The sequence below is a fragment of the Orcinus orca genome, chromosome 5 (assembly GCF_937001465.1).
Source record: "Orcinus orca chromosome 5, mOrcOrc1.1, whole genome shotgun sequence".
Classification (NCBI taxonomy): Eukaryota; Metazoa; Chordata; class Mammalia; order Artiodactyla; family Delphinidae; genus Orcinus; species Orcinus orca.
The window spans coordinates 94021123-94040208 of record NC_064563.1 but is presented as its reverse complement, the minus strand read 5'-3'; the positions used below and the strand labels follow the sequence as shown (position 1 = coordinate 94040208).

Genomic DNA, 19086 nt, shown 5'->3' with positions numbered 1-19086 from the left:
GTGCTCTCCTCTGCCCTGAAAGCCACAGCCAGCATTGGGAAACCATGTCTTCTAATTTAGGAAAGCACAATACACTCAGGGTCTGGGCCCCTCAGAGGCCCAAGCTTTTCAGATTATAGGTATTAATGGAGAAATGACTCTTTGGGTATCGGGGACCCTCTCTAGCATTCATTGCTTTTCTGAAGAAGAAAACGTGTCAGTGATGAAGTACATATTCACTTCCTGACATTGTATTATATATTTAACCATCTTTCTTTCCTGCTAGAATATGTTTCATGAGGGTAGAGATTCCATCTAATCACAGATTATGCCCCCAGTGCCTTGAATCGTGTCTAGCACGTATTAGGAGCTCAGTTAACAAGGGGGTAGGCTCAGAGGGAAGGGAAAGGAAAGATGGGAAGAGATGGAGGAGGAAGGAAGGAAATCCAAAGGGTTGACCAAGAAGGATAGGAGAAAGCAGATGGATCTGAGCTGCAGTAGCACAATCACAGAAATTTAAACTGTCAAAACAACTGGACCCTCCCGATCACTAAGGCTGCAGGCTCCTGGTTACCCTGTTGAGTTAACATTTCAATACTAAACTCTAACTCTCAGAATTGTTCATGTTTGAAGAAATGGATATGCCATGTGGCCTTTGCACTTCTACCTGGTTAAGTAACCAATCTAATCATCAGACTCTTGCCACACTCTGGAAACTAATGCCAATACCATGAAACCCAATATTTTCAGGACGAAGAGCTGCCAAATATAAGGTGGTGCTATCCTCTTTACCTAGCTATAATTTGCATTCTCATTATTAATATGGTCAGAAGTCATAAAATGACACTGGTGGTACTCTAGAACCACAGTTCCATAGATTTCACATAGCTGTGTTTGTGTTTTCCTCTTTACATGTATTAAATCACAATTCATAAAACAGCCCTATGAGACTTTCGTCTCTACAAAGAAATAGTACTATGGAAAAAGTAGGAAGAGGAGGGACATCTACAACAAAGAAAGGATCACACCAATGGCATTCCAAGAAAATAGTGAAAACTGTGAAATCTGGTAGTGAGTCTAATAGTTTCCATGTTAAACTAATTTTTATGATATAGCAATGGCCAAGGACCAAAGACATTTCAAAGATGACACCAGGTTTGGTTCTCCGGGAAACTTCTGAATCAGCAAATGTTGGAGCTCTTCTGCTGGGGCCTATGCTCTGTTGAAGACTGTTCTCTTTAAGCTTACCCTAATGACTATTTTAAACTCTTTATGAAAGACTCCTAGATTACATCTTATATTCCCAAGGCCAAATGTAGTGCTTGACACAAAATAGGCACTTAATAAATGTCTAGGACACTCAAATTACTGCAGACTTTTGTGAGAGGTTGGCCAACATACCCACCACAGTTTACTTAGAAGTCACCTTCAAGATTTCCTTATAAACCCCAACCCTCAGACTTGTTTTGTTTTGTTTTTTTAACTGACTTGGGATATTATCCACTGATTAGCAAACAAGGGAAGAGGCACATCAGGTGCCTGCCCATTTGGAGGCTGACAAGGAATAGTTCTATTCTCAGATGTTCCATAGCACACCCACGCTTAGTGGTGGTTATGAAACCAGACCTGGCAAAGATTCAATGATCAGCTCCCTCTACAATGCCATCAGCATCACGTAGTTTAGAGCACTGATGGCAAATGCCAGCCACACTCAATTATCCACATTCTCCACTTGCTACTAGAAGCTATAGTAGTGACACAGGTAACAGTTTTTAGATAGTCTGTACTTTCTAATATTTCAAAGGTTGAATATGTTTGCTCCCACTTCTGAAAGTCATTTGATAGTCAAAGTTGGCACACTTGCTGTTTTCCTCACAATATTCCTCAAGAACTCAGATTGCCTCTGTTTTATAAATGAGAAAACAGAGTTAGAGAGGCTAAATACCTTGCCCAAATTCACACAGCTAGTATGCATTGGGTTTAGGATTTGAACTGATAATTGCCTGTGCAGATGCAAAAAAAAAAAAAAAAGTCAGGCACTAGATACCTAAGCATCCATTGTATGATATAACAACAAAGGAAATGTTAAGGATGAATTGACTTAACGTCCTAGTTGGCTCAAATTGTCATGAATCCTGGGTCCCAGAAGAAACTGGATAAAAATATGATGACTCTGTGAACCATCTTTATTTTATGTTCTCTCCAATAATAAATGACCCATGAACTGGGGCCAAGAGGAACACAGCCAGATGGGGGAAATGCCAATTCTGCTTGTGGTCATGAGTGTGCACTGCTACATGCCTGTTTGCTGAGGGTAAAAGAATACAGATCTCTATAAGACAACTTAGTCAGTTTTGTGGATATGGCAAGCAAAGGAGCCAGAGAATCCCCGGTTTTCAAGAGAAGCTGGCTGTGCACATCTGCAGAGTAGGCAGCCACTGGGCACACAGGAAAGACACTTGCCCTTAGGCACCGCTTCAGATGGTAGTTATCCATGGGCATTGTTTACACTGGTATAGTATTTTCAATTGGAAAAGTATTTTCATAAGCAGGGTCTGCAAAAGACAATGAGGTTGTTCATCTAAAGGTGGCCTGTACAGAGGTATAACATTCAAAGGGGTGGTACCTTCCAAAGAACTTCAAGTTTAAGCCTAAAGATAGACACTAAATTTTGATACCAAGAAGGAAAAGGTTAATGAAATAATGCACACTCATCCTAAAGCTGGCTCTTAAAATGATGCATAAAAATGCTGCCTCCTAGAAATTCGGAACCAATGGGAATTCAAAATGATCAAGATAATTGTGAGATTACCTATAACTTCTAAATTTCCCTGGGCCTCTCTGTCAGCCGAATATACTTTCAAAAATGCTTCAGTTTCCACCGTACCGTGGAGTATTGGCATTTCTGGCATTATAAGTCAAGAAAAGATGAAGTAAACAATACAAGATAAAGTTCAGCATAATGGATATGCCTATGAGGGTGAACAGAATCACTTTATCCCACCAACAAATATGTAAGGCAGAATGAAGTCACCCACAGATATACACAGGATTTGGAGCGGAGGCCCAGCTCTGCCATATAATTTTTGTGACCCTGGACAAATTGTTAAACCCATGAGCCACAGAATTCCCAAGAGACATATGTAACAGATTAATGCTAGTAACTGAGTGTACAGATTATGGAAAGCATGTAGTAAACATGAGTAAAATAAGACCTAGCTTCTGACTTAGAGATGTCTTCTACTGAAGCAAAGTGAAAAGACCATACAATGCAGCAGTAAAGGGGGACACCAAAAGTGCTACAAGAATTAAGAAATAGATAAAATTTTAATAAGAAAAGTTGAACTTGAGCATTCCAGGGGGACAGTTTAGCTGGAAAAGGCATATTGGTGGGAAAGTGGATATTTGGCTGAAATAGAGGGTCCAGGAAACAAAGTACCAGAATCTAAAATATTCAGAGAAAGTGGAGTCAGATCACAAGCCACAGGGTACCTTGAAGGGCACAAGTTTGGAGTTCACTTTGAAGCAGGGACATGATTCAATAAAGCCATCTCTCAAAATATTCATACAGATACTGTTTAAAATAGAGGGGGAAAAAAAAGACTAAAAGCAAAAAAACATAATTTAGAAAACCACTGCAATAGTCCAGTTAAAAGATAATGAAAGTCATACACGTGAGTGGGAATGGAATAAAAAATTGCAAGACAGTGCAAAATTGACCTGCTGTAATAATTGACTGGAAAGCCAAGAACAGAGAGGAAACAAATAACCAATTCTAGGCTTAGAGTCTGGGTGATGGAAGAAACAAGGTGCTGCTGGTAACAAAAATGTCCACAGGAAATGTGTCAGCTTCAGGAGAAGGGGATAAGTTTGGTTTTAGACATGCTAATTTGAGGAAAGGGAGACATTACTGAATTTTGAAAGAACCAATTAAGAAAATTCTTTTAAGAGAGACCTTCAAGATGGCGGAGAAGTACGACATGGAGATCACCTTCCTCCCCACAAATACATTACAAATACATCTACATGTGGAACAACCCCTACAGAACACCTACTGAACGCTGGCAGAAAACCTCAGACCTCCCAAAAGGCAAGAAACTCCCCACGTACCTGGGTAGGGCAAAAGAAAAAAGAAAAAACAGAGACAAAAGAATAGGGACGGGACCTGCACCAGTGGAGGGAGCTGTGAAGGAGGAAAGGTTTCCACACACTAGGAAGCCCCTTGGCGGGCGGAGACTGCGGGTGGCGGAGGCGGGAAGCTTCGGGGCCGCGCAGGAGAGCACAGCAACAGGGGTGCGGAGGGCAAAGCGGGGGGATTCCCGCACAGAGGATCGATGCCGACCAGCACTCACCAGCCTGAGAGGCTTGTCTGCTCACCCGCTGGGGCGGGCGGGGCTGGGAGCTGAGGCTCGGGCTTCGGTTGGAGCGCCCGGAGAGGACTGGGGTTGGCAGCGTGAACAGAGCCTGAAGGGGTTAGTGCGCCACGGCTAGCTGGGAGTGCGTCCGGGAAAAAGTCTGGACCTGCCGAAGAGGCAAGAGACTTTTTCTTGCCTCATTGTTTCCTGGTGCGCGAGGAGAGGGGATTAGGAGCTCCGTTTAAAGGAGCTCCAGAGACGGGCGCGAGCCGCGGCTATCAGCGCGGAGCCCAGATACGGGCAAGAAATGCTAAGGCTGCTGCTGCTGCCACCAAGAAGCCTGTGTGCGAGCACAGGTCACTATCCACACCTCCCCTCCCAGGATCCTAGGCAGCCCACCACTGCCAGGGTCCCGTGATCCAGGGACAACTTCCCTGGGTGAACACACAGCGCCTCAGGCTGGTGCAACGTCACGCTGGCCTCTGCCGCCACAGGCTCGCCCCGCACTCCGTGCCCCTCCCTTCCCCCCGGCCTGAGTGAGCCAGAGCCCCCGAATCAGCAGCTCCGTTAACCCCGTCCTGTCTGAGCGAAGAAAACACGCCCTCAGGCGACCTACATGCAGAGGCCGGGCCAATCCAAAGCTGAACCCCAGGAGCTGTAACAAAGCAGAGAAAGGGAAATCTCTCCCAGCAGCCTCAGGAGCAGCGGATTAAATCTCCACAATCAACTCGTGCCCTGCATTTGTGGAATACCTGAATAGACAACGAATCATTCCAAAATTGAGGCAGTGGACTTTGGGAGCAACTGTAGACGTGGGGTTTGCTGTATGCAACTGACTGGTTTCTTGTTTTATGTTTATCTTAGTTTAGTATTTAGAGTTTATTATCATTGGTAAATTTGTTTATTGATTTGGTTGCTCTCTTCCTTTTTTTAAAAATATATAGATATATATTTTTTTTTTCCTTTTTCTCTTTTTGTGAGTGTCTATGTGTATGCTTCCTTGTGTGATTTTGTCTGTATAGCTTTGCTTTTAACATTTGTCCTAGGGTTCTGCCTGTCCTTTTTTTTTTTTTTAATAAAGTTTTTAGCACTTGTTATCATTGGTGGATTTGTTTTTTGGTTTTCTTGCTCTCTTCCATCTTTCTTTTTTTTAAAAAAAAACTTTAATTTTTTATTTTTAATACTTTTTTTAGGTTTTATTTTAATAACTGTAATTCTTTTTATTTATATTTTTTCTTTCTCTCTTTTTTCCCTTTTCTTCTGAGCCATGTGGCTGACAGGATCCTGGTGCTCTGGCCTAGTGCCAGGCCTGTGCCTCTGACGTGGTAGAGCTGAGTTCAGGACATTGGTCCACCAGAGACCTCCTGGCTCCATGTAATATCAAACGGCGAAAGCTCTCCCAGAGACCTCCACCTCAACACTAAGACCCAGCTCCACTCAACAACCAGCAAGCTACAGTGCTGGACACCCTATGCCAAACAACTAGCAAGACAGGAATACAACCCGACCCATTAGCAGAGAGGCTCCCTGAAATCATAATAAGGTCACAGAAACTCCAAAACACACCACCGGACGTAGTCCTGCACAACAGAAAGACAAGACCCAGCCTCATCCACCAGAACACAGGCACCAGTCCCCTCCACCAGGAAGCCTACACAACCCACTGAATCAAACTTACCCACAGGGGGCAGACACCAAAAACAATGGGAACTACGAACCTGCAGTCTGTGAAAAGGAGACACCAAACACAGTAAGTTAAGCAAAATGAGAAGACAGAGAAACACAGAGCAGATGAAGGAGCAAGGTAAAAACCCACCAGACCAAACAAATGAAGAGGAAATAGCAGTCTACCTGAAAAAGAATTCAGAGTAGTCATAGTAAAGATGATCTAAAATCTTGGATATAGAATGGACAGATAGAATGAAACGTTTAACAAGGACCTAGAAGATGATGAACAACAAACAATGATGAACAACACAATAAAGGAAATTAAAAATTCTCTAGAAGGAATCAATAGCAGAATAACTGAGGCAGAAGAATGGATAAGTGACCTGGAAGATAAAATAGTGGAAATAACTACTGCAGAGCAGAATAAAGAAAAAAGAATGAAAAGAATTCAGAACAGTCTTAGAGACCTCTGGGACATTAAATGCACCAACATTCGAATTATAAGGGTCCCAGAAGAAGAGAAAAAGAAAGGGACTGAGAAAATATTTAAAGAGGTTAGAGTTGAAAACTTCCCTAATATGGTAAAGGAAATACTCAATCAAGTCCAGGAAGCACAGAGAGTCCCATACAGGATAAATCCAAGGAGAAACATGCCAAGACACATAGTAATCAAACTATCAAAAATTAAATACAAAGAAAAAATATTAAAAGCAGCAAGGGAAAAGCAACAAATAACATACAAGGGAATCCCCAAAAGGCTACGAGCTGATCTTTCAGCATAAACTCTGCAAGTCAGAAGGGAGGGGCAGGACATATTTAAAGTGATGAAAGGGAAAAAACTACAACAAAGATTACTCTACCCAGCAAGAATCTCATTCAGATTTAACAGAGAAATTAAAACCTTTACAGACAAAGGAATGTTAAGAGAATTCAGCACCACCAAACCAGCTTTAAAACAAATGCTAAGGGAACTTATCTAGGTGGGGAAACATAAGAGAAGAAAAAGACCTACAAACCCAAAATAAATAAGAAAATGGTAATAGGAAAATACATATCAATAATTACCTTAAATGTAAATGGATTGAATGCCCCAACAAAAAGACACAGACTAGCAGAATGGATACAAAAATGAGGCCCATATATATGCTCTCTACAAGAGACACACTTCAGACCTATGGACACATACGGACTAAAACTCAGGGGATGGAAAAAGATATTCCATGCAAATGGAAATCAAAATAAAGCTGGAGTAGCAATTCTCATATCAGACAAAATAGACTTTAAAACAAAGACTATTACAAGAGACAAAGAAGGACACTACATAATAACCAATGGAACAATCCAAGAAGAAGATAAACAATTGTAAATATTTATTCACCCAACACAGGAGCATCTCAATACATAAGGCAAATGCTAACAGCCGTAAAAGGGGAAATCGACAGTAACACAATCATAGTAGGGGACTTTAACACTGCACTTTCACCAATGGACAGATCATCCAAAATGAAAATAAATAAGGAAACACAAGCTTTAAATGATACATTAAACAAGATGGACATAATTGATAGTTAAAGGACATTCCATCCAAAACCACAGAAGGCACTTTCTTCTCAAGTGCTCATGGAACATTCTCCAGGATAGATCATACCTTGTGTCACAAATCAAGCGTTGGTAAATTTAAGAAAATTGAAATCGTATCAAGTATCTTTTCTGACCAGAATGCTATGAGACTAGATATCAATTACATGAAAAAATATGTAAAAATTAAAAACACATGGAGGCTAAACAATACACTACTTAATAACCAAGAGATCACTGAAGAAATCAAAGAGGAAATCAAAAAATACTTAGAAACAAATGAGAATGAAAACATGACGACCCAAAACCTATGGGATGCAGCAAAAGCAGTTGTAAGAGAGAAGTTTATAGCAGTACAATCCTACCTCAAGAAACAAGAAACATCTCAAATAAACAATCTAACCTTACACCTAAAGCAATTAGAGAAACAGGAACCAAGAAACCCTGAAGTTGGCAGAAGGAAGGAAATCATAAAGTTCAGGTCAGAAATAAATGAAAAAGAAATGAAGGAAATGATAGCAAAGATCAATAAAACTAAAGCTGGCTCTTTGAGAAGATAAACAAAATTGGTAAACCATTAGCCAGACTCATCAAGAAAAAAAAGGAGAAGACTCAAATCAATAGAATTAGAAATGAAACAGGAGAAGTAACAACTGACACTGCAGAAAAACAAAGAATCATGAGAGATTACTACAAGCATCTATATGCCAACAAAATGGATAACCTGGAAGAAATGGACAAATTCTTAGGAAAGCACAATCTTCCGAGACTGAATTAGGAAGAAATAGAAAATATAAACAGACCAATCACAAGGACTGAAATTGAGACTGTGATTAAAAATCTTCCAACAAACAAAAGTCCAGGACCAGATGGCTTCACAGGCAAATTCTATCAAACATTTAGAGAAGAGCTAAAACCTATCCTTCTCAAACTCTTCCAAAATATAGCAGAGGGAGGAACACCCCGAAACTCATTCTACGAGGCCACCATAACCCTGATACCAAACCAGACAAAGATGTCACAAAGAAAGAAAACTACAGGCCAATATCACTGATGAACACAGATGCAAAAATCCTCAACAAAATACTAGCAAACAGAATCCAACAGCACATTAAAAGGATCATACACTACGATCAAGTGGGGTTTATCCTAGGGATGCAAGGATTCTTCAATATACGCAAATCAATCAATGTGATAAACCATATTAACAAATTGAAGGATAAAAACCATATGATAATCTCAATAGATGCAGAGAAAGCTTTCAACAAAATTCAACACCCATTTATGATAAAAACCCTCCAGAAAGTAGGCATAGAGGGAACTTACTTCAACATAATAAAGGCCATATATGACAAACCCACAGCAAACATCGTTCTCAATGGTGAAAAACTGAAAACATTTCATCTAAGATCAGGAACAAGACAAGGTTGTCCACTCTCACCACTATTATTCAAAATAGTTTTGAAAGCTTTAGCCACAGCAATCAGAGAAGAAAAAGAAATAAAAGCAATCCAAATCGGAAAAGAAGAAGTAAAGCTGTCACTAGTTGCAGAAGAAATACTATACATAGAGAATCCTAAAGATACTATGAGAAAACTACTACAGCTAATCAATGAATTTGGTAAAGTAGCAGAATACAAAATTAATGCACAGAAATTCTTGCATTCCTATACACTAATGATGAAAAATCTGAAAGAGAAATTAAGGAATCGCTCCCATTTACCACTGCAACAAAAAGAATAAAATACCTAGGAATAAACGTACCTAAGGAGACAAAAGACCTGTATGCAGAAAATTATAAGACCCTAATGAAAGAAATTAAAGATGATACAAACAGATGGAGAGATATACCATGTTCTTGGATTGGAAGAATCAACATTGTAAAAATGATATACTACCCAAAGCAATCTACAGATTCAATGCAATCCCTGTCAAAGTACCAATGAAATTTTTCACAGAAGTAGAACAAAAAATTTCACAGCTTGCATGGAAACACAAAAGACCCCGAATAGCCAAAGCAATCTTGAGAAAGAAAACCAGAGCTGGAGTAATAGACTCCCTGACTTCAGACTTTACTACAAAGCTACAGTAATCAAGACCATATGGTACTGGCACAGAAACAGAAATACAGATCAATGGAACAGGATAGAAAGCCCAGAGATAAACCCATGCACATATGGTCACCTTATTTTTGATAAAGGAGACAAGAATATACAATGGAGAAAAGACAGCCTCTTCAATAAGTGGTGCTGGGAAAACTGGACAGCTACATGTAAAAGAATGAAATTAGAACACTCCCTAACACCATACACAAAAATAAACTCAAAATGCATTAAAGACCTAAATGTAAGGCCAGACACTATAAAAACTCTTAGAGGAAAACAGAGGCAGAACACTCTATGACATAAATCAAAGCAAGGTCCTTTTTGACCCATCTCCTAGAGAAATAGAAATAAAAATAAACAAATGGGACCTAATGAAACTTAAAAGCTTTTGCACAGCAAAGGAAACCATAAACAAGACAAAAAGACCACCCTCAGAATGGGAGAAAATATTTTCAAATGAAGCAACAGACGAAGGATTAATCTCCAAAATATACAAGCAGCTCATGCAACTCAATATCAAAAAAACAAACAACTTAATCCAAAAATGGGCAGAAAAAGTAAATATACATTTCTCCAAAAAGATATACAGATGGCCAACAAACACATGAAAGGATGCTCAACATCACTAATCATTAAAGAATGCAAATCAAAACCACAATAAGGTATCACCTCACTCTGGTCTGAATGGTCATCAATAAAAATCTAGAAACAATAAATGCTGGAGAGGATGAGGAGAAAAGGGAAGCCTCTTGCACTGTTGGTGGGAATGTAAATTGATACAGCCACTATGGAGAACAGTGTGGAGGTTCCTTATAAAACTAAAAATAGAACTACCATATGACCCAGCAATCCCACTACTGGGCATATACCCTGAGAAAACCATAATTCAAAAAGAGTCATGTACCACAATGTTCATTGCAGCTCTATTTACAATAGCCAGGACATGGAAGCAAACTAAGTGTCCATCGACAGATGAGTTGAGAAAAGATATGTGGCACATATATACGATGGAATATTACTCAGCCATAAAAAGAAATGAAATTGAGTTATTTGTAGTGAGGTGGAAGGACTTAGAGACTGTCATACAGAGTGAAGTAAGTGAGAAAGAGAAAAATAAATACCGTATGCTAACACACATATATATGGAATCTAAATAAATAAATAAATGGTTCTGAAGACCCTAGGGGCAGGACAGGAATAAAGACGCAGACATAGAGAATGGACTTGAGGACATGGGGAGGGGGAAGGGTAAGCTGGGACGAAGTGAGAGAGTGGCATAGATTTATATGTACTACCAAATGTAAAACAGATAGCTAGTGAGAAGCAGCCGCATAGCACAGGGATATCAGCTCGGTGCTTTGTGACCACCTAGAGGGATGGGATAGGGAGGGTGGGAGGGAGACGCAAGAGGGAGGAGATATGGGGATATATGTATATGTATAATTGATTCACTTTATTATAAAGCAGAAACTAACACACCATTGTAAAGCAATTACACTCCAATAAAGATGTTAAAAAAAAAAGAAAATAGTTTAAATATAATCAGAGGAAATAAAAGAAATTGCAGGAGTTAAAGGAGTAGGATGTAGTGAGGTATACACCTACTTGTGGGAACTAGTCTCCAAAGATGGCCCTCCAGGGAGCCACAGTCTCTAGTATTTGCAGCCATGTGTAGACCTTACCCCTGTGACTCATCACTGTTGGGAGTCACACAGAATCACTCCACTGTATTGTAAGCCTTCCTCACAAGAGTTTTTGCACCTTTGGTCTCTTGGAATATTTGCTTTTAGTGCCCTGAATTGCCATGTAAGAAGTCCAACTCCCCTATGCCTGCCATGCTATGAGGAAACCCAAGTTAGCTACATGGAGAGGTCACACAAAAAGAGAGATTTCCAACCAGCCCCCAACTGTCTAGCTATCCCAGACCAGGAGCCAGACACACAAATGAGTAAACCTTCGGATGATTCCAGTCTCAACCGCCATCTGCGATAAGCCTGTCAACCTCCAGAACCAAGAGAGAGAATAATAAATTATTGTTTTAACTCTAAGTGATTTGTTACATATCAGTAGATAAATAGAACATTACTTTTTGGTCAAGGAGTCAGATTAAGACAGATATGGACAGACTTTGCTTTTTTCTCAAAATACCATTCTTAGTGTGGAAAAGCCTTTTGTTTTTGGCAGTGGGTGAATAATGCCCATGTGGAAGAATATTTTATTCTTTGGAACAAGAAGGAAATAAATGGATGAGTGAATAGCTTATAAGGTGAAGAGAGAAGTTATAATTAATGGTCTTAATCTTATCAGTAAGATGTTAACATTTATTAAAAGGAAGGATTCAGAAAGGCAGCATTTATTAAAAGGAAGGATTTAGAAAGGCAGGGTTAGAAGTCTGTTTCTCTTCTAAAATAAAACAAAGTGAGTTAGAAGAACAAAGAACTTCTGAGCAGCAATGAAATTCTATAGGAAGTTGGAAAGTATAAAATTCACACCTAATTAGTATGGATTTATGGTGAACCTATCAACAGTTTTATGATTTTATGACTTCCTACTAAAATGTACAGAAACAAAAGAGTTCCTGAGGATGAATGAGAGGCAAAGAGTATGAAGAGAGTGAGGTCTTCCAGGGCTCACTTGGGCTGACAAAAGAAGATGAAGCCTACAAGGGCAAGGAGTGAGAATATTTTCATTGTTGAGGACAGAATCGATACAAAATGCAGAATACAGAAGAGACGGAGGAAGAGAGGTCCTAAGTCCTCACTAGATTTATATTTTAAGATAATTGGAGGTGGGTTGGCAGGGACAGTGGAAAGAAAGAGAAGGAAAAGCAGGGTAGTTGTGTTTCTACTCAACGTGGTCTTTAAAGGAAATTAATGCTAAACGTTTCAGGAGTCACTCAGTATCTGAAGAAATTCTACATTTTTCTGACCACCGTCCATAAAGATCAAGCTTTATTGTTGGTTCGTCTTTCCCGGGTGATTATAAATTCTGCTCACAAGGACAATTTGGCACAAGCTACTTGCTCTGTGTGACCTCAAGCAAGGCTCCTCTCAACTGCCGGGAGGTAAGGCAGCTCTCACCTGTGATCTGATACTAGTCATTCAAGATGAGAGCTGGCAGTGTAGAGATTAACGGGCTCAGTGAAGAAAGAACATGTGATAAAGTTTCTCCTAGTGTTGGCTCGTTAAAGAGATGCCAGAGGACATGAAGGAGAAAAAGTTCTCTCCTCCCCGCAAAGCTATTTGTGCTGCCATTTGTTCAGAAGGACTCAAAGTACCTGAGCCCCACCGTGGAGTGCTCCCAACTCAAAGCCATCCTTCAAGAGAGAAGCACCACTCATGAGCTAGTGGTTTCACTTGTCCAGTCTACTTACTACATCATCACTAGAGAGACCCACAAGGAACATGGACTGGAATTCCAATGAAACCAGAAGCCACTGTCAGGCTACCTTCAGGGGATGGTCATGTGACTTTAACAATCACTGAGATTAGACCTGATCTAGCCAATCTGAAGATCTCTAGCCTCCACTAGCAAATACTCTGAGTCACCAATTTGCTTTAACTTTCTTTTCCTTCCCCTCCTCTGCCTACTTCCATGTCCTAAATCCTCAAGGAGGGCTTGGCAATGTTCCTTACCTTAGCTCTGGTCATCTGCTCAACATGGGTCAGGACATCATTCACTTTGAGCTGCAGGTCACTCTTGTCTTTTTCCAGTGTCTGCTAGACCTGTTGTAGATTTTCTACCTGGCTCTCCAGCTCAGCCAGGCTGTCTCCGTGCCTCTTCTTCAAAGAGGCAGAGGTTGCCTCAAAGTGCAGTGTGGACTCTTCCATGTCTCAGCGGAGCTTCTGGAATTTTGTTTCTTGTTTCTTAGTTATTTCCAGTTGAGCCAAACTGGCCCCTGCTGTCTCCTCCAGCCCCTCATTCAGGTCTTCCAGCTCTTGGTGAGGTCAGTTCTCTCCCTTTCTACCTTGGCTCGAGTGGTCCTTTAAGCTTCCAGTTCGTCTTTCAAAACCTGTATCTGAGCCTGTAGCAATAAATAATTTTGATTTTACTAAGCACTTGTAGCATATTTTATATTCAAGAGCTCTACTGTATTTTTTTTTTATTTCTCACAACTAACACTTTTGGTTCTCATTTTATAGTTAAAGAAGATAGAATACAGAGAAATTAAATGATTTGATCCAAACCAATACCAAGAGCAGGATTAAAATTTGTAATTCCTCTCAATTTCCCAGGCTTTGGTGATAAGCAACCTCATTATACTATATACATGAAGAGGAAATTTTAATAAAGAGCACTTTCCAAAGGAATAGAAAATATTTTTCATATAACAAGGAATCATTTTAAAGAGAGCTTATTAAAAAAATAACATGATGAATGTTATATACAATACCTCATTTATCTAGAATTTGCTTACCTGACAACCTCAACTATTGGAAACTTGGGCAAAGATCTGATTAATAGACTAAATATTTTGAGTTCAAGCAACTAACTCACAAGCATCAATTTAATTTTACACACAATTCTGACAAACCTGGTTACTTGGTTTCTTAGTCTGTAGGTGATTTAAGGTAGCAGGAAAATTGAAATAAAAAATAATTTTAATTTGGTGGAGGAATGAGACTACTAAATTGGATAGTAATCTGATATCATTAGAAGCAGAATTATAAGACAAAGAAAAGAAGTGATAAGAACTCTCAGAGCCCAAAAGTCTTTCAGTGTAACGGCAAAGAGCTCAACAAATCTTGATAGCATCGTTGTGGGACAGTACAGTAAAACCAAGGATGGTGGGCTTCCCTGGTGGCGCAGTCATTGAGAATTTGCCTACCAATGAAGGGGACATGGGTTCGAGCCCTGGTCTGGGAAGATCCCACATACCGCAGAGCAACTAGGCCCGTGAACCACAACTACTGAGCCTGCGCGTCTGGAGCTTGTGCTCCGCAACAAGAAAGGCCACGACAGTGAGAGGCCTGCACACCATGATGAAGAGTGGCCCCTGCTCGCCGCAACTAAAGAAAGCCCTCACACAGAAACGAAGACCCAACACAGCCAAAAATAAATAAATTAATTAATTAATTAAATAAAATTTAAAAAAAAAACAAGGATGGTCATTAACATCACCTTAAATAATTAGGCATAGGTTAGAGTATAGGGAAAAAAGGATAACTTCTATTTTAGAATATTAAAATTTCATTAAATAAGAGTATGATTGCTGAGAGGAAGCTAATTTCTAGACCAGCCCATTAAGTAAGGCTATCTAATCTGTAGATGAGTTATGACAGAGAAGGTGCCAAAAAATGTATGATTTCCATATCCAGGTAATCGTGATCCCCTTCCAATTAGTTATCTTGGGATCCAATACCTTTATTTATAACAATACTGTCACTGAACCAAACATTTCTGAAACATTTCTTTAGAAATAACTTTAGTGCTACAGTAATCAAGACAATATGGTACTGGCACAAAAACAGAAACATAGATCAACAGAACAAGATAGAAAGCCCAGAGATAAACCCACACACCTATGGTCAACTAATCTATGAAAAAGGAGGCAAAGATATACAATGGAGAAAAGACAGTCTCTTCAATAAGTGGTGCTGGGAAAACTGGACAGCTACATGTAAAAGAATGAAATTAGAACACTCCCTAACACCATACACAAAAATAAACTCAGAATGGATTCAAGATCTAAATGTAAGACTGGACACTATAAAACTCTTGGAGGAAAACATAGGCAGAACACTCTTTGACATAAATCACAGCAAGATCTTTTTTGATCCACCTCCTAGAATACTGGACATAAACACAAAAATAAACAGGTGGGACCTAATGACACTTAAAAGCTTTTACACAGCAAAGGAAACCATAAACAAGATGAAAAGACAACCCTCAGAATGGGAGAAAATATTTGCAAATGAATCATCAGACAGAGGATTAATCTTCAAAATATATAAACAGCTCATGCAGCTCAATATTAAAAAAACAAACAACCCAATCCAAAAATGGGCAGAAGACCTAAATAGACATTTCTCCAAAGAAGACATACAGATGGCCAAGAAGCACATGAAAAGCTGCTCAACATCACTAATTATTAGAGAAATGCAAATCAAAACTACAATGAGATATCACCTCATACCACTTAGAATGGGCATCAACAGAAAATCTACAAACAACAAATGCTGGAGAGGGTGTGGAGAAAAGGGAACCCTCTTGCACTGTCGGTGGGAATGTAAATTGATATAGCCACTATGGAGAACAGTATGGAGTTTCCTTAAAAAACTAAAAATAGAATTACCATATGATCCAGCAATCCCACTGCTGGGCATATACCCAGAGAAAACCATAATTCAAAAAGACACATGCACCCCAATGTTCATTGCAGCACTATTTACAATAGCCAGGTCATGGAAGCAACCTAAGTGCCCATCGACAGACAAATGGATAAAGAAGATGTGGTACATATATACAAAGGAATATTACTCAGCCATAAAAAGGAATGAAATTGAGTTGAATGAAAGTTGTTGAGACGTGGATGGATCTAAAGACTGTCATACAGAGTGAAGTAAGTCAGAAAGAGAAAAACAAATATCGTATATTAATGCATGTATGTGGAACCTAGAAAAATGGTACAGATAAACCAGTTTGCAGGGCAGAAGTTGAGACATAGGTGTAGAGAACAAACGTACGTATGGACACCAAGGGGGGAAAGCCGCGGGGGTGTGGGGATGGTGGTGTGATGAATTGGGCGATTGGGATTGACATGTATACACTGATGTGTATAAAACTGATGACTAATAAGAACCTGCAGTATAAAAAAACAAAAAACAACTAATACTGAACTTTCTTTGGGTTATTTGTATGGATATATGTTAATATAAATGTTTCAGACATTAAAAATAAAAAGAAATAACCTTTAGATTGTATTTTTTAAATCATCAGGGTAAGAAAATTTGTATTTTGGATAAATTGAACATTTTTTGGATAAAGTATCATTTGAAGAGAAGTCTGGTGAATATGATAGGCAGTCACTTGGAGATTAATATTGTCTGAAAGCTTGCCCATAAAGCAGTGAGACTGGTCTAATTTGGCTCAAAATATCTCAGAAGGTAATAATCAGAAAAAAGTTCCAAAATTATTTTGAATAATAGTTACATTAGTGAGATAACTACTTACCTTCAAAGGAAAAAAAATCCATCTGCATGTATACATGAGGAGTTAAACGTATCCATGCTTTAAATTACTTTATAATGTGGTCATATAGTATAAAACAGTTGCCTGGTCTAAAACTTATAAATAGCCGCCCATTATCAAATAATGTTTTGAGGCTACAAGTAGCTACAAGACAGATTTTCAGCATAATTGCCTTCTAAGCACAAAAACTAATCATCATAAAAAATTAAATTGGTAGCATTGAATGCTTACCATGGGTCAGGCACTGAGCTTACCACTTAAATGTACTGTTGCATTTAATTTTAGCTCAAAGGTTGTCAGGAGGATTAATGAGTAAAAATGTAGATGTTCAGGGTTTTAGCACAATACCTAGTTTATGTCAAACGTTCAAAAAATTAGCTACTTGTTTTTTTACTACCTTCGTGATTAGGAAATCTAAGCTTAAACAGTAATGTTCTCCAGAGTCACGTATCTATAGAATACCAGGTTACCTTCTCAACCACTGCTCTTTTCTGCCTCATCTATAGTTGGCTAGAGCTATGGGTACCTTGGCAGAGCGTTTGTCACTGAAGTGTCAATCATCACCCATGGATCTAACTACAGGTGCACACAGGTATTTGATAAATGATTACCTGGAGCTCTTTAACCATCTTCTGAAGCTGAGCCACCAGGCCTTTCTCATTCTCCACCTTTGAGCTCATCTGATTCATTTCTAATTCTTTCCTGTTAGGGAAAAGAGGTATCAAGTGGAATTGCTCAGAGTAATAACATTTTGTTTAAATATTCTTTAAATTATAGTAATAACACAGGAAGTCATTCACTGTAAAAAATTCAACTATTACATCTATAGCTGAAGTCTTCTTGGCTATTATACCCAATCTCTCTTCCTTGCCTAGAGGTAACCACCATAATCAGTTCGGTGTGAATCCTCCAGACATTTTTCTGAGGATTGACATATGTTTGTGCTTATATATCAGTAGAAATAGTTTCATTTTCTTTACTCTGAAAGGTATAATACTGTATACATTTGAATTTATAATTCTACAACATTTTTAACCCAATAATACATGGAGATTTTTCCATGTTGGCCTACACATAGATTACTTCACTTAAAAATTAACTGTGACATACTAGCTTATGATTTAGATTTCATGTGGTTATTTATCCATTTCCCTATTAATAAACATTGAGGTTTTCCCCCAAATTTTACTTTTACAAATAATGCTGTTCATATACATGCACCCTTGTGTACATGTGAGTGTCTCTACAGAGTGGATATTGAGCAGGGAATTGGTGCGTCGGGTATAGGTATGTGTTTAAAAACTTATAACCTTGCCCTTTGGCCTCCAATAGCAGTGTGAGGTTATTTCTCTACATTTACACTTAACATTAGCACACTTCTAAATTTTTCCTAATCTAACAGATTAGTATGTCATTGTTTTATAATGAATGTCCTTGTTTACTAGTGAGGACAGCATGTTATCAACTATGAGGATTTTAAAATGGGCAATAAAACAAATGAACTGTGTCCGTTGCCCATTTTTCTGTTAGGTTGTTCATCTAATTATTGAATTATAGATTTTCCTTTAATACTCTTGATATTTATTTTTTGATATCTGCTGCAGATATTTTTCCCACTTTCTAATTTGCCCCAGTTTTATTTATGTCGGCTTTTGCCACATAAATGTTTAAAATGTCAAGGTATCAACATCAAATTTATCAATATATTCCTTTTATGCCTTTGGATTTTTGTGACTCATTCAGTCTGACCTGCCAGTTTCCTAAGACTTACCACCTATATTGTCTTTTAATGGTTTTGTTTTTTAATGGTTTTTGCTGTTTTTTTTTAATTGAAGAACATTTAACAGGAGATCTACCCTCTCAACAAATATTTAAGTGTACAATTTTATTAACTATAGGCACAACATTGTATGTCACTCTAGAACTTAATCATCTCTAGAACTTAATCATCTTGCACGATGGAAGCTTTATGCCCATTGAAGAGCAACTCCACCTTTCCCCCTGCCTCCAAGCCCCTGGATGCCACCATTCTACTCTGTTTCTATGAGTTTGGGATGCCTCATATAAGTGGAATCATGCACTATTTGTCCTTCTGTGACCGACTTATTGCATTTAGCATAATGTCCTCCAGGTTCACCCATGTTGTTGCATACGGCAGGATTTCCTTTAAAAAGAGGCTGAATAATGTTCCATTAAATGTATACACCACA

The 19086-nt window shown here is 38.8% G+C and overlaps 1 protein-coding gene across 1 annotated transcript in view; it reads right to left on the bottom strand.

Annotated features, from left to right (window-relative positions):
- MYH15 (myosin heavy chain 15) overlaps positions 1-19086 on the bottom strand; it is a 164827-nt gene that overhangs the window by 49502 nt on the left and 96239 nt on the right. The window contains 3 exon segments of the mRNA XM_049709855.1: positions 13321-13628; positions 13631-13709; positions 17488-17578. Of these exon segments, the coding sequence (XP_049565812.1) occupies positions 13321-13628; positions 13631-13709; positions 17488-17578 (478 nt within the window).